We start from the raw sequence: 16,220 nt of genomic DNA, 5'->3' as shown, positions 1-16,220 counted from the left end.
CTTTAGGGGTTGAGAAGAAAAGGCCTAGATAGTGAAAACAACTAACTCATCTATTAACCTTTTTTTTTTTTTTTAAATAAGCCTTCTTCAGTGATACTGCAAGCTTTTGCTGAGTAATGTTAAGTGTAAAAATTAAAAATGTCATACAGAACTATTAAAAAGGCCTCCATTAAACAAGATTTCCCTTGGCTTATATACAACTTGAATAAAGATTGCAAGATTAATGTATTAATGTCAACTTTATGAGAATGACAAATCAAACTGTCAACTCCTTGGATTACTGAAATGACAACAGAGGATAAAGTACACTAACATTCGGAATGCCAGAGATGGTGAAAGGATTAAAAATCAAAACCAAATGATTTTTTGGTATGAAAACAATATGTTCAAATGTCAAATGAGTGTAAATATTTATTAACACTACATGTTGATAATTAAAAAAAAGATTAGCTCATAAAGTTGCAGGATATGATGCTGGGAAAATTAAAAACAGACAAGATAGATAAAAACTTATTTATCTTGTTTTTATAGGTAAGTACAAGAAGACAGGCAGCTTTCAAATCAGTTCTTTAGTTTATTTAGAAATATTAAAGAGATTCCATGTTAATAACCTCCTAACTTCTAACCCCATGTCTTTTGTGTGTGTGTGATTTTTTTTTAGAATTGTGGTAAACTGTACCTAACATGAAACTTAACATGTTAACCGTTTTCAGTCCACAAATCAGTGACATAGTCACAATACTGTGCAACTAATCACTTCCAGAACTTTTAATCCCTTATCTTGTTATAAGTCAGTTCTGAGAGCAGGGAGAGAAAACCCAGTATATGGTCATATAACCTTCAATGACTTTAGTAAATGCCAATTTTATTTCTCTTATTTACCCAGAGATTCCCTGGAAGCATTGTGAAAGCCTAGCACTTTTGTGCTTCAGGTTTATAGGCTGTCTTTTTCTAATACCACAAACTGATAAAGAGTCATAGTTGTAGACATAATCGTTCATGAAGACACTTGAAAAGCAGTTCCATTATTAGGGTCCTCTGTTTCTTTTCTTTTTTAAATTGCAGTACAGTTGTTTCACAATGTTGTGTTAGTTTCAGATGTACAGCAAGGGCTTTCTCTTTCTAACTCCAGTTTAGTATCTGTTTATTGCCCCTGTTCTTGCCTGGAGAATCCCAGGGACGGGGGAGCCTGGTGGCCTGCTGTCTCTGGGGTCACACAGAGTCGGACATGACTGAAGTGACTTAGCAGCAGTTTGGTTCTAGATACTATAGTGATTTTGTGTATTAGATAAGAGAGTAATGCTTAACACCTTTTGGTACTGTTTCAGTAACTGGGAAAGAACCAACACACTCCTCTACCCCATTCCCCCATCCCTTCCTTCCATGGCACTAGCACCACAGACCATGCTCTGCTACACACAGGATCTAAGACTTTCCTGGTCCCAGGCATGGGCCTGAGTGACGGCTGGATAGCCACTGGTGCTAGGGTAAAAAGCATAGAGCCTGAAGGCCAGCAGAGGCTACTCTCAGGACCAGTGTCATTTAGCATGAAAGATATATCCATTTATCCTGCCACCCACCCTATTCTACCACCACTACTTAGAGCTACCAGCCATGGGTACCAGAGGAAGCCTTGAGGTAGACTGGGCTTTAGGAGCTGCAGTGGAAACTTTTAGGGCTTCCCTCATAGTTCAGTTGGTAAAAGAATCCACCTTCAATGCAGGAGACCCTGGTTCGATTCCTGGGTCAGGAAGATCTGCTGGAGAAAGGATAGGCTACCCACTCCAGTGTTCTTGGGTTTCCCTGTGGCTCAGCTGGTAAAGAATCTGCCTGCAATGTGGGAGACCTGGGTTTGATCCGTGGGTTGGGAAGATCCTCTGGAGAAGGGAAAGGCTACCCACTCCAGTATTCTGGCCTAGAGAATTTGATGGACTATAGTCGATGGGGTCGCAAAGAGTCGGACACAACTGAGCAACACTGACTCACTCTGGAAAGTGGAAACTTCTAATCAAAGAATAACACATATACAAATGGCTTGAAACATACATGAATTAACACAAAAAGAAATTCGTATCATTAGCACCTAGGTCAGGAAATGGACCGTTCATTACCAGCACCCAAAAAGTCCCCCTGTGTCACCTCCCCATCAGTGTTTCTCCCTTTTCCTCCTCCAAAGATTATCATTAAACATCCTTGACTGCTAACGACATGGATGAGTTTTGCCTGTTTTTTGAATTTTACACAAAAGGAACAAATAGAATTTATTTTTTGTGTGTCTGGCATCTTTTTCTCAACAGTATGTTTATGAGACCCATCCATGCTATTGTATCCAACTGTGGTCTGTTCATTTTCGTTGCTGTAGAGCTGGGGTCCCCAACCTCTGGGCCATAGATCAGTACCTCGTTTCAGATCAGAGGTGGCGTAAGATTAGAAATAAAGCACATAATAACCTAAACCCCCACACCCACCTCCACCTGCAGGTCCATGAAACTGGTCCCTGTTGCCAAAAAGGTAGGGAATGTTGGTGTATATTATCCCACTATGTGACTATATTATTTATCTAACCCTTTTATTGTTAATTTTGAGTACTGTCTAGCTTTTGACTATATAAGAAACATGTTGCCATGAACATTCTTGTAGTTGTTTTTTGGGAGTACGTATGCTTTCCCAGATGGAGTAGACTTTCCAAGAAATATATAACAGATTGTGCACATGTTCAGTACATGTCTAGAAGTTTAGTAGATGCTGCCAGGGAGCTTTCTAAAGTTGTTTAACCAATTTACAGTTACACCAGCAATAAAGAGTTCTACTTGCTCAACATTTTTTACTAGCCATTTTTGCAGTATAAAGTTGTCTCATTGGGACTTGAATTTGTATTTATCTGAAGACTAAAGATGAGCATTGTTGGAAGATGGAGGGAACTAAAAGTGCCTACCAAATTGAGAAGGCATCTTGAGATTAAAGCATGAGGCAGGCAGCTCCATAAGTAAATTTATATATTTATATAAATATAATAATAAAACGGATCAGTTCATTAGCGGGTAACTTACTTACAGGGTGGGATCTATCAGTGGATAATGATTAGGAAACATTTGCTACTATACTCTGAGCCCAGGACAATTTTATAGTCAACCTAGGGTATGGTGGTAGGTGCCTGGAAACAGGATGTGCATTCCCAAGTTAAGAATAATAGGTCACTAGTCTCAAGAGCCCTGGGAATACTTCAGGGAAGGTTTTCATCATTGTTTGGGAACTAACAGAGCATACAGACTACCTGGTTCTAATAAGCATTAAACAATATCTATTGACTACAAAGCTCTTGATGACAGAGAAGTGATTCACTGCATAGTACAGTGTTGGGCAGGGTCAGCGAAAAGACAGGAGAAACTGTTAGGGCCCAAGATGGCATCAGTTATGCCAAGAGTCACATAAGCATCTTAGGATATCCTCACAAAAGAGGATATCCTCTGCTTTTGGTTATTGCCTTTTTATTCCCCTAATGATGTTTTCTGATATATAAAACTTCTTATCAATCTTTTACTTTATGGATAGCATTTTTCCTGTCTTAAGAAATATCTTCTAGAAGCCTTATTTAAAATTTTAACCTTTTTCATGTAGATCATGTAGCTCTACAGATCAGTGGGAATTGATTTTTGCCTGTGCAGTGTAAGGTAGAGGTCAAAATTAATTTTTTCCTTGTATGGATATCTAGCACCATATACTGAAAAATATCTTTTTTCTACTATTTTAAAATGCTATCTTTATCTTAAGCCAAGTGTTCTCATATGTTGAGATTTTTCTATATTCCCTATTTTGTTCCAGTGATCTATTTGTTTATTCCTGTGAACATTCCATACTGCCTTAATTACTGTTTCTTTATATAAAGTCTTTTTTTTAAATATAAAGTCTTGATATCCTGTAATATTATTCTATAAGATGATCCTGCTACTTCTGGCCTTTTGCATTTTAATGTAACTCTTAGAATCATCTTTTCAATTTCTATGAACATTTTGCTGGGATTTTGATTGGGATTGTATTGACTCTATAGGTCAATGTGTGGAGGAATCAGTTTTAGAGTGCTGAATATTCTAGTCCAAGCACATTAAATATTTACTTATTTGTGATCCTTAATACTGTTTTGAACCATGTAGAGATTTTATACATCTTGTATTAGATTTAGTCCCAAGTGTTTAATAATGTTTTTTAGTACTACTTTACATAGTACTAATAGTATCAAAATAACATCATTTAAATTTTCATCTTTTAATTGTTTTGGTGTATATATATGACTAATTTTTTATAATAACATTGCAAATTTGCTTATTAATATAACAAGTTTATCAGTTGAGTCCCTCAGGTTTTCTATCTGTATAATCAGATCATCTGTGAAAGGCAGTTTTCTTTCCTTTCAATCTTTCTTTTATTATTTATTTTTCTAATTTTTTTGTACCTCCTAAGACCTCTAGTATAACACTGACAAGAAATGGTGATAGCAGGCATTTTTGTCCTGATTTCAGAGTAAAAGTTGTTAATACTTTACCATTAAGTAATTTTTGCTGCAGGATATATTTTTTAGACACTTAGGAAATTAAGAAGCTCTCCCTGTACTTCCAATCTGCATAAAGTTTTTTATAAAAACTCATATATTATACTTTATAAAATGCTTTTCTGTATACAATGAACTTACAATAGTCTGTAATTCTTTTAATGTGGTGAACTATGTGATTAATTTTCAATTGTTAAGCAAGTTTAGCATTCTTGTAATAAACTACACTTGGTCATAATGAATTCTGAATGAAATGAACCTTTTGTCATTATAAGCCATCTTTTTTTATTGCTAGTAGAATTTTACTTTAAAATATATTTTAATATTTATATATTGACAATAGCTCTATTTTTAAAAGGTGGTTTTGCATGCTGTATTCTTTCTGTTCACTTTCAACCTTTTGGAAATTTTGTATATTAGATATAGCCCTTAAAAGCAGCATAAAGCTTAACAAATTCTGATTATCCTTTTCTTTTAATTGGAACATTTATCAATATTATAAGTAACATAATTACTGATATATCTGAATTTAAATTTACCATCTTACTATTTGCTTTCTACTTGTCCCATCTGCTGCATGATTCCTTTCCTCTCTTTCTTGCCTTCTTTTGGATTATTTACTATTCCATTTCCTTCTAACAGCTTAAAGGTTTATGCTATTTAATATCACCATAATTTCCTTATAATAATCATTAGAATAAATGGTCTATTAAGATTTTATTTTGTTTCTGACAGAGTGAAATGATAAATAACATCTGTTTTCTCACTGTCAGATAAAATTTTGATAACCAGCTTCTCAAATAGCAGGACATCACACCTTATGCCTTTGCTTACACTTAAAATTTAGTTAGAAGGACAGAATATCAAGAAAATTACTGCATACTCAACAAAGTCACAGCCTTTCGGTACTTAATGTGAAATTTTTATTTATCTCAAATGTCAATCTAGATTCCCAATTCGTTTCTCAAGTTTCACATTTGTATTTGTACACTTAAACTGTCATTTAAAATGAGATATCTACAGTTCTTCAAGAACAGCAGGGCTGAAACTAATAGTAACATTAAGACAACTTTCTAAAATATGTACAAGACTTCCAAGTTACAAAGTACTTTCACAGTGTTATTGTATTTAATCAAACCAGAAATTTATACATGCAAAGAAAAGAACTTACCTGAAAATGATCAAACTTGTGGAGGGTAAAAATGTAGTTTTAAAAGATATAAAGCAGGAAATAGGGCTTAACAGATATATATATAAAAGAGCAGTAGACACAATAGAAAAAAGAACATGTATTCATTTAAATTCTTTAAGTAATATCTCTAGAAAAAATTCTAATTAGACAACATAAGGAAACCTAACCTACAATTGGATTAGCAAATTATGGCTTGTGGGCCCAAACCGGCCTTGCCCATTTCTTTACGTACAGGCTATGGCTGCTTCAGTGGCAGAGTTGAATAGCTGCAAAAAGAGAACATACGCTGTGTAAAGTTGAAAATATGTACTATCTGGCCCTTTAAGGAAAAAGTTTGCAGTCCCTTGACCTACAGTATATTTTCATCTCTCCTCTGCCTGGGCAAATTCTATTCCTACTTCAAGCTATCTCAGGCATGCTAGAAGAGGGGCAAATGGGAAGAGAAAGACAAATATGGGAAATTCATAAAGTGGACAAAACCTATCACCGTCCACTTTCTGGTCTACCACAGGCACTGTTCAGTGATGCAGCTATACTTCGGAGAATGTCAGTGAGACGCCCGCACATGTGGCACAAGAAATGCCCCTTAAATACACTACCCTGGACACCCTGCTCCCATTTTCCAGCATCTCTTTCTCTTGGCTATGGACGCAAATAGCCCATTCAAGACTCAAATGGAAGAAAGGAAGCTCTCTTTTGGAGAGACTAACAGACTTACCTCCGGCAGAGTGAATACATCCTGTTGGAGGCAGTGATTCGAAAGTACTCTGGTTTAGAGCGAGAAGAACTGCCACTTATGGTTCCCAAACCTAAACGCTGATAGTCTCTGAAACAAGCTTTTTCTACTAGCTGTTCCATTGTAGATTTCTCCGAGGCCTTCAGAGTGGTACTCGTGGGGAGTTCACTATCATCTGAAACTTGATGGCAGAAACAGGTTTTGAAGAAATGAGATAGCTCAAAGTAGAGGATTAAAAACTTCCTTCTAAAGAGGATCTTTAACCAAGAGAGGTTTATATTAGGGTTAGAGGTGCTATGTATGCCAAAAATTGAATCACGGAACTTCTACGAGGCATCATTATGCTCAAACATAAACTGTAATAGTCAGGAAATAAAATATTAGGAGCCCAACTAACTTAAAACGTCAGGGATAGTAACTTAAAATTTCTAAAAACAATATAATTTTGAATATATTACCCATATTTTTCTTTGTTAGTCAGGCTTGATTTTTAATGTCCACCTGGAGTGATTTCTATTTAGGACTCTGTAAACACTTATACTTTGTGAGAGACTAACCTATTAGTAAAACTCACCTCTAATATAATCATTACACAAACTCATCAGGTTTCAGTTAACTTTAAAGAGCATAAACTTTCATTAGAAATTTTTAATTAAGCAGAAGTTCACTACTGGGAAAGGATCTTTCTTAGATATGAAGAAGCTATATTTGGTGGAAGTTATATTTTATCAGAGGATGTGGTGTACATGGGAAACTCCCTCAATTTTGCAATCACAGGTTACAGAAGCCTTTAAAATTTTAGATGTTGGAAGAGTTTACCCAATAACCAAGTATTTTAGGGAGGATTAAAAACAACAACATTCCTAATTGGTACTGCATGTTCTAACTTAAAAAAAAAAAAGTCCATGTTAAGAACTGTCCTAATTTACTTTCCTACTTATTTTTACAATGAGAGAATTAAAATTAACCTTTCAAAGTTTTTGAAAATGTACTCAAAGTTCTAATGTCAAAGGGAAACATATAGCTCTCTTCAATTAAAAGGAAAAAAAAACAACCCCAGCTTATTTCTATAAATATAAGCCTTTGTGCTTTAGTTTGTGAACTTCACAATGCAAATGCATCATTAAGTATCAGTTTTATTTGTTTTGGCCTCTTCAGAAGAGCAAAGAGTATTACATAATTTGGTCTTTTGGTGGAATAATCATCATAGAAGAAGTTTTTGTTCTGTGAAATCATAAAAGCTTTATATTAGAAGAGTCAATAGTGATGGGTAGCAGTAATTTTTGTATGGCTTTCCATGTGACTGTGAGAAGCCCGGGTTCCAATAAATGATCTTTTCACTGCCCCCAGAGGCAAGCCTGCAGATACACATACCGAAATGGAGACCTTTGGCCAAAGATCTCTCTAAAGATACTTCTTTCTTTAAAATGTTCCTCTATTGTTATTAGTGCAGTAGAAGTAGTAGCTGTATAGTCACTGGTGATCCAGTCCAAGAGTCTAAGAAGGAAAAGGATGCAATGGCATCCTCTCTCTTAGATCAGATTCTCTCTAGGGTTAATTCCATAAGCATACTTGACACTGGGTTAAGGAATAGAAAAATTTTGCTACTGGTTTCCTGATTATCTCAGTTTCCCAGGTTCTGCTCTTTTAAATATTTAGCAGGCATTTTTTTCTTATCATCTAAGAATGCCTTCATCTTTGATTCCCCATATAGGTTAGGAGTACCCACAATGTTCTCATGAAAACCCCAAATATTCAACTTTGAATAATTTATGTCCTTATTTTCTTATTCTTATTCCATAACAATAAAGTACAGGGGACTACTTTATACCTAAATTTCCCACATAACAGTGGCCAATTAGCTCATGGATTTAGTGGAGGAGGAGTGTGTGTGTGCTATGTTGCTTCAGTCGTGTCTGACTCTTTGCGACCCCATGGACTGTAGCCTGCCAGGCCCCTCTGTCCATGGGGATTCTCCAGGCAAGAACAGGAGTGGGTTGCCAGGCCCTCCTCCAGGGGATTTTCCCACCTCAGGGAGTGAACCCGCATCTCTTCATCTCCTGCATTGGCAGGCAGGTTCTTTACCATTAGCGCTTTCTGGGAAGCACAGGGGAGGAATACAACTGAACCGAATCTTATCTGAACAATGGAATACTGGGAAAACAACAAAAAATTTTTTTTCCCAGTTCTGAGAAGCTGGTAAGTACCTCCCATCTTATGAGGTCTAGGTTTTTAAGAGTCAGGTTTAAGTGCAACTATGTCTTTATCTCTTGTTCTTACTCATATAAGAAGAAAGAACAAAGTTCACTCATGAAGGAAAAATGAGTTCTCACATACCAGATATGTCATCTTCTTCGTTCCATCCAGGTCGGTTCACTCTCTCTTCCACAATTGTCCCTGTCCTCCTCTTCAATAAATACTGCCGCCCAATTGTCATTTTGCCTGCCCTTTTAGCACCTTTCACAATTGTTTTCGAGAAAGTGCTACGAGTTATAAAACCAAAGAGAATGTTAATTTAATATGAAAATGCCACTTACATTTTTTGATACCCATGTTGCTCAACTTGTTTTTTCTCTACCGCCACACCCACTAGTATTGTCCAGACCTTCATTAAGCCTCTCCTTCTTCAGGTCAATTTTTATATGGCAGAAGGCTAATTTACTATAAAACATTGTTATCATCAGGGCACTGTGTTAGGCAAAAAGTGCAAGAACCTAGAGTGGGACACAGACTATTTATCATCCCCAATCTAAACTCCTCAGTTTGGCTTTTAGTCAAGCATGCCCCCAACCCACTCTGTTTATCCATGCCACTGCCTCCACCAGTTCCCAGAGACCATGCTTGCAGAAGTCCTCCTGCATGGACAGCCAGCCTACCTCCTACTCTACTGACTCAGAATCTCTACTAACTCATAGGCTTTTTTAAAGATCATCACAAATGTAGCTGGCAGCACCTCCACTTATTTCTTAAATGCTTTAAATGTGTAAGTGTAGTGTCCTGCCTTCTGACACTAGAAACCTTCTGAGATACGGAAAAGAGTAATTAACATAATTCCCTTTTCTGACAGGAGAAAAGATAAGAAATCAGAAAGCTGAGTATCCTTTTGAGAATCAGCTTTAATTACAGAGAAACTAGGATTTAAGATATTTGGATCTAGAAGTACTTTATTTAAATAGTTTACTTTTTATTGCTAATAGAAATTCTGGGTGTAGATATTTATAATCCAAAGAATTAAACAAAGGTCCCATTTCCTGAATAATCATATTGAGGTGAAGGTTTCAGGTAAGAAAGTTTTTTATTTATTTGTCCACATACAACAGCAGAACTTTTCCTATGTTTTCCTGTTGTTCAATGAAAAGTGATAAGGATTCTTTTACAGTCAAATAGTTTTATCAGACCTCATCTTTAGTGATCTGAAATGTAAATTTGAGGGTTATGAACCTCAAATTAAAATGCTGTTTTATGTAATTGTTAGAATTCACAGAATATAGATATTTCCTAAATTAAGCCTATTGTGAATCATTTTAGATGTAACTTAAACTCAAGGGGATTTTTGAATGTTTTCCCAGCTATAGCTGTATCTTTTGTTTTATATATGCAAGATAATAATACTAAGAGATTTTAAGGTTTAAAATTGATATGTCTCTGTTGTAGCTTGATAGAATAAGCTTGATTTTTCAGATATATAACCACCCTCACCTCAACAGTTTCTACATATAAAACACCATACAAAGCTTTGTTTCTTTCATAGAGAGCTAAAATATGAAAATCATAGGCTCCTCTGTGACCCCACAGTGCTAAGATGCAATGCCTGGCTCACCATTTAAATGTTTAAAATGTTGTTCCTGCTTCTTCAGCATCTCACACCTGCATATGTATGGTCTCCTTTGCTTACCAGGTAACAATGGTACGAGCGGCTAGCCATGCAGTTTAGAAATGACATACTGCCTGCAACCTCAAATGGCCCATAATCTCCACCCGGCCCCACTTTCAGGCAAAAGGAAGGCCTCTTCTCCAAAGCGCGCAGAGTAACCCTAATATGTAATTTATACTAGCAGATGCCCAAATTCCAGGTGATTAATGGTGAATGGACTGCAATATTAACCCTTATATTTTACCACTAACTGAAGAACATTTTAAAGCAATTGTTATTTTGTAATCATTCAAACGTAAATGTTTCAATGTAAATTCTTAAACATTTTCATTAGAAAATAAGGGTTCCTACTAAAGAAATGTGACAAAAGTAAATGCAATGACTGATCCTGGATTGGATCCTCTACCAGGCAGAAAAAACAGCTGCAAAGGATCATAAGCAAAATTCAAATGTGAAATCTGGGCCAGATGAAAGTTTTATATCAATTAAATTTCCTGGTTGGATTACTGTCTGTGGTTATATAAAATAATGTCTTTATTCTTAGAAATATATATTGACATATTAAAGAATAAAGGAGCATTATGTATGTAACTCAAATGTTTAAAAATATATATGAGAGATAAAATGATAAAGAGAATGGAATAAAGCATAAGCAATTGGTGAATCTAGGTAAAGGGTATACAGGACTCCTTTGTACTATGTTGTAACCTTTATATAAATTTGATATTAAATAAAAAGTCCATCAGCAGACAAATGGATAAGAAAGCTGTGGTACATATACACAATGGAATATTACTCAGCCATTAAAAAGAATACATTTGAATCAGTTCTAATGAGGTGGATTAAACTGGAGCCTATTATACAGAGTGAAGTAAGTCAGAAAGAAAAACACCAATACAGTATACTAACACATATATATGGAATTTAGAAAGATAGTAGTGATAACCCTATATGCAAGACAGCAAAAGAGACACAGAAGTATAGAACAGTCTTTTGGACTCTGGGGGAGAAGGCAAGGGTGGGATGATTTGAGAGAACAGCATTGAAATACATATATTATCATATGTGAAACAGATAGCCAGTCCAGGTTTGATGCATGAGACAGGGTGCTCAGGGCTGATGCACTGGGATGACCCAGTGTAGGAAGGTGGGAGGGAGGTTCAGGATGGGGAACGTGCATACACCCATGGCTGATTCATGTCAATGTATAGCAAAACCACTAAAATATTGTAAAGTAATTAGCCTCCAAAAAAAAAAAAAAAGCTACAGAAAGGAAAAAAAAAAAATGTTCTCACCTCTCAATCAGAACAAAACTGTTTACTTGACCTGGATATTGATGTAAACTGAAGGGATTGCTCAAAGGTAGAAAGTGAGCAACAGAGGAAAAAAGGAAAATAGAACTTCACATTCTAAAAATACATCATAAGCAATGAACATGACTGTTCCATATGTCATTGCTGCTTTCCATAACTCCTGAGCTTCGTTCAGCGGGTGTGACAGAATGGCAAACATACTGACTTAGGAGATAGGTCACGTTCCCTGGCAATCAACTTTGGGAGAACTGAAATGAAGAAACCTGTCTCCTCACCGAAAGGAAGTGCTCTTTTCCTTCTGCTTGGGTAAGATGATTTGTGGGGTAGTTTGTCCAGCAGCAAAAGCAAAGGTGGTAAACATGGACTGAGGATAACGAAACTTCATCAGCTGTTTCCTAAAGATCTCTACTACTTCCGGACTCACTTCTTCATCAAATGCTACTTTAATCAACTAGAGACAAAATAAATTAAATGTATCAGAAACATTAAGCATTTCCAGAGAGCTTCCCCCTCAAGGACTGAAATAACAAAAAAATAACAATGCTAAATGACAAGAGGTTAGAGGTTGAAGGGACTTTGGATATCATGCAATACAATTTAAAATTTTTTTAAATAAAAAAGGGCTCAATAAATTGAGGGCTCCAAAAGGTTTACTTGTTAAAGATGGTTGGTTGATAAGGAAAATAATGTATCTTGAAGTTAGGTTTCTTTAAGACTATCTTTTCTCAACTTCTTTTCCTTTTTGGCTGCGCTGTGCGGCTTGTAGGATATTAGTTCCTTGACCAGGGTTGAACCTGGGCCCTCAGCAATGAAAGCATGGAGTCCTAACCACTGGACTGCCAGGGAATCCAGGACTGTCTTTTTTATGATGCAATAGGGAAATTAACTTATAGTGGTTGGAGTAGGAATTGTGTCCTTCTTGTTTATCAACCACTGGTGGTCCTAGATAGGGGATTTTGCCTAAGGAAGTGTCTTCCTATCCAGATATACTTATAAATCTAGAAAGAAAAAGTTAAGTTTGACTAGAATCCTAATTGGTAGACCCATGTGTTTGATAGAGCCTTTAGACAGCATCTCTTGGCATCTGTTTCTGGAGGAAATGCCTGTGGCTCTTCTATGGAAGAGGCAGAGCTCTGACCACAGCATTCTAGTTTAGAGTCCTTTGGCAGTTGGAATAATGAAGAAATCACTAAGAGATCAGTACTCTCATGAGGCCAGAGCAGGTCTGGACCTACAGATCAGAAGGCTTACATTTCACACAACCAGAATATGGAAGTATTAGGGGGAGCTTCTTGACTGGAAAGAACAAGGCAAGAATTGGGAACCCTGGAAATCTGAGAAGTCAGAAACAAGGCACAAGAGTGGGAAGAGCAAAATGTGCTCTCGAGAATTTTTTTTGTTTTAAAGCAAAACTAAGAAAAGATCACTCTTTTGAGTGTCTGGTTAGTATCAGTAATTCCCACAAGTTCTGAAATGTTCAGTGCTCCCCGGAAAAATCTTTGCTTCATCAAGGTTTACTTATAATCAACAGTACTTTAGCCCTAGCTGTAATTCTCTGTAATTCTCAGAGATCTGCCTCTTCCATAGAAGAGCCACAAGCATTTCCTCCAAAAACAGATGCCAAGAGATGCTATCTAGAGGCTCTATCAAACACAAATTGAAGTATTACATGGCAGAGAATAAGAGCCAACAGTGTGAGTCTGAATTTCTGAGATCACTCAATATCGACAGATAATCCATTGTTACTCTGAGCTGACTCAAGGGCTCAGGAAACAGAGGATGAAATAAATCCAATGCTGTTCACGAGCTAACTCAGTCAAAGATTACCCTCACAGAACCTCTGATCCTTCTTCTCTAACTCCTGACCATATATGATCAAAAGAAAGTGGCCATCATTTGTAGATGACATCATTTGTAGAAATGACAAATGTCTACCAATGACAACATTTGTAGAAAAATTTTAATAGCACAATGGCGGCTCCCTTTCTTAATACCTGAAAAGACGCCGATGTGATCTGCAGTCCTTCTTGCATGTTCTGTTGTAGTTGATTCTGCATTGTGATCTTCTTCTCCTTGGTGATGGAGGCAATGGGGAAACTTCGTACAACTGTCTGCTCACCAACTATAGGAAAGCAGGGCACAGACTAAGCAACAGCACTTTACAGCTCATTTCTAGAGTCTCTGCTGCTCATTTTACCAGCCTCTGCTGGAGAAATGTGTCTGGCGAGGACAATGTCCAGGAAAGAGGCAATACCAAGTGCCATGATTCTAGAATTGCATTCATTAATCATGTTGCACGGCAATTCATTCCTGACATACATTTCTTTCCTGGAGTGCAGGAATGGTCCCAAACTGCCAACCTTCATTCTAGTTTCCCAACCTATTGTGTGTCACACAAGATCATCTGGTTTAAGGCATCTTACAGGAAGGGTAGGTATTAAACAGAAGAAAAGAAGTATCTTCAAATGTTGAAAAGACATTTATTATATTTAATATAAGAATAAAGCAAAAGAGAAAAGACTGTTAAGATAAGACAGTTAAAATTTGTTTCTGAATAAAGGCACTATACTATGCGTATATGCCTTCAGAAGATATACTGGGTTAGGCCCAAGATTCTTAAACTGAACTGAAAGTCACTCAGTCATGTCCGACTCTTTGTGAACCCATGAACTATACAATAGAATGGGAAAGATTAGAGATCTCTTCAAGAAAATTAGAGAGACCAAGGAACATTTCATGCAAAGATGGGCTCAATAAAGGACATAAATGGTATGGACCTAATAGAAGCAGAAGATATTAAGAAGACGTGGCAAGAATACACAGAAGAACTGTACAAAAGAGATCTTCATGACCCAGATAATCACAATGGTGTGATCACTCACCTAGAGCCAGACATCCTGGAATGTGAAGTCAAGTGGACCTTAGAAAGCATCACTACAAACAAAGCTAGGGGAGGTGATGGAATTCCAGTTGAGCTATTTCAAATCCTAAAAGATGATGCTGTGAAAGTGCTACACTCAATATGCCAGCAAATTTAGAAAACTCAGCAGTGGCCACAGGACTGGAAAAGGTCAGTTTTCATTCCAATCCCTAAGAAAGGCAATGCCAAAGAATGCTCAAACTACTGCACAATTGAACTCATCTCACATGCTAGTAAAGTAATGCTCAAAATCTTCCAAGCCAGGCTTCAGCAATACATAAACTGTGAACTTTCAGATGTTCAAGCTGGTTTTAGAAAAGGCCGAGGAACCAGAGATCAAATTGCCAACATCCGCTGCATCATGGAAAAAGCAAGAGTTCCAGAAAAACATCTATTTCTGCTTTATTGACTATGCCAAAGACTTTGACTGTGTGGATCACAATAAACTGGAAAATTCTTCAAGAGATGGGAATACCAGACCACCTGAACTGCCTCTTGAGAAATCTGTATGCAGGTCAGGAAGCAACAGTTAGAACTGGACATGGAACAACAGACTGGTTCCAAATAGGAAAAGGAGTACGTCAAGGCTGTATATTGTCACCCTGCTTATTTAACTTCTATGCAGAGTACATCATGAGAAATGCTGGGCTGGAAGAAACACAGGTGGAATCAAGATTTCCAGGAGAAATATCAGTAACCTCAGATATGCAGATGATACCACCCTTATGGCAGAAAGTGAAGAAGAACTGAAGAGCCTCTTGATGAAAGTGAAAGAGGAGGGTGAAAAAGTTGGTTTAAAGCTCAACATTCAGAAAACATTCAGATCATGGCATCTGGCCCCATCACTTCATGGGAAATAGATGGGGAAACAGTGGAAACAGTGGCTGACTTTATTTTGGGGGGGCTCCAAAATCACTGCAGATGGTGATTGCAGCCATGAAATTAAAAGATGCTTACTCCTTGGAAGGAAGGTTATGACCAACCTAGAGAGCATGTTCAAAAGCAGAGACGTTACTTTGTCAACAAAGGTCCGTCTCGTCAAGGCTATTGTTTTTCCAGTAGTCAGGTATGGATGTGAGAGTTGAACTGTGAAGAAAGCTGAGTGTTGAAGAATTGATGCTTTTGAACTGTGGCATTGGAGAAGACTCTTGAGAGTCCCTTGGACTGCAAGGAGATCCAACCAGTCCATCCTAAAGGAGATCAGTCCTGGGTGTTCATTGGAAGGATTGATGTTGAAGCTGAAACTCTAATACCTTGGCTACCTGATATGAAGAGCTGACTCATTGGAAAAGACCCTGATACTGGGAAAGATTGAGGGCTGGAGGAGAAGTGGATGACAGAGGATGAGATGGTTGGATGGTATCACCGACTCAATGGACATGAGTTTGGGTGGACTCCAGGAGTTGGTGACAGACAGGGAGGCCTGGCGTGCTGCAGTTCATGGGGTTGCAAAGAGTTGGACGTGACTGAGAGACTGAACTGAACTATACATAATCCATGGAATTCTCCAGGCCAATATACTGGAGTGGGTAGCTGTTCCCTTCTCCAGGGGATCTTCCCAACCCAGGGATCGAACCTAGGTCTCCCGCATTGTAGGCAGATTCTTTACCAACCGAACCACCAGGGAAGCCCCAAGATT

At 37.3% G+C, this 16,220-nt stretch overlaps 1 protein-coding gene across 10 annotated transcripts in view; it reads right to left on the bottom strand.

The window, feature by feature from the left end:
• The window catches only part of SBF2 (SET binding factor 2), a 499,008-nt gene that overhangs the window by 52,509 nt on the left and 430,279 nt on the right, over positions 1-16,220 (bottom strand). For all 10 annotated transcript variants that reach the window (XM_060399918.1, XM_042233068.1, XM_015101036.3 and 7 more), the window contains 4 exons: positions 13,656-13,783; positions 11,937-12,112; positions 8,812-8,957; positions 6,457-6,655 (listed from right to left, as the gene is read on the bottom strand). In XM_060399918.1, coding sequence (XP_060255901.1) covers positions 6,457-6,655; positions 8,812-8,957; positions 11,937-12,112; positions 13,656-13,783 — 649 coding nt within the window. The remainder of the gene's footprint in view (positions 1-6,456; positions 6,656-8,811; positions 8,958-11,936; positions 12,113-13,655; positions 13,784-16,220) is intronic.

The sequence above is a fragment of the Ovis aries genome, chromosome 15 (assembly GCF_016772045.2).
Source record: "Ovis aries strain OAR_USU_Benz2616 breed Rambouillet chromosome 15, ARS-UI_Ramb_v3.0, whole genome shotgun sequence".
In the NCBI taxonomy this organism is placed as follows: domain Eukaryota; kingdom Metazoa; phylum Chordata; class Mammalia; order Artiodactyla; family Bovidae; genus Ovis; species Ovis aries.
The sequence above is the reverse complement of the archived record's forward strand: the minus strand, read 5'-3'. Positions and strand labels throughout refer to the sequence as shown.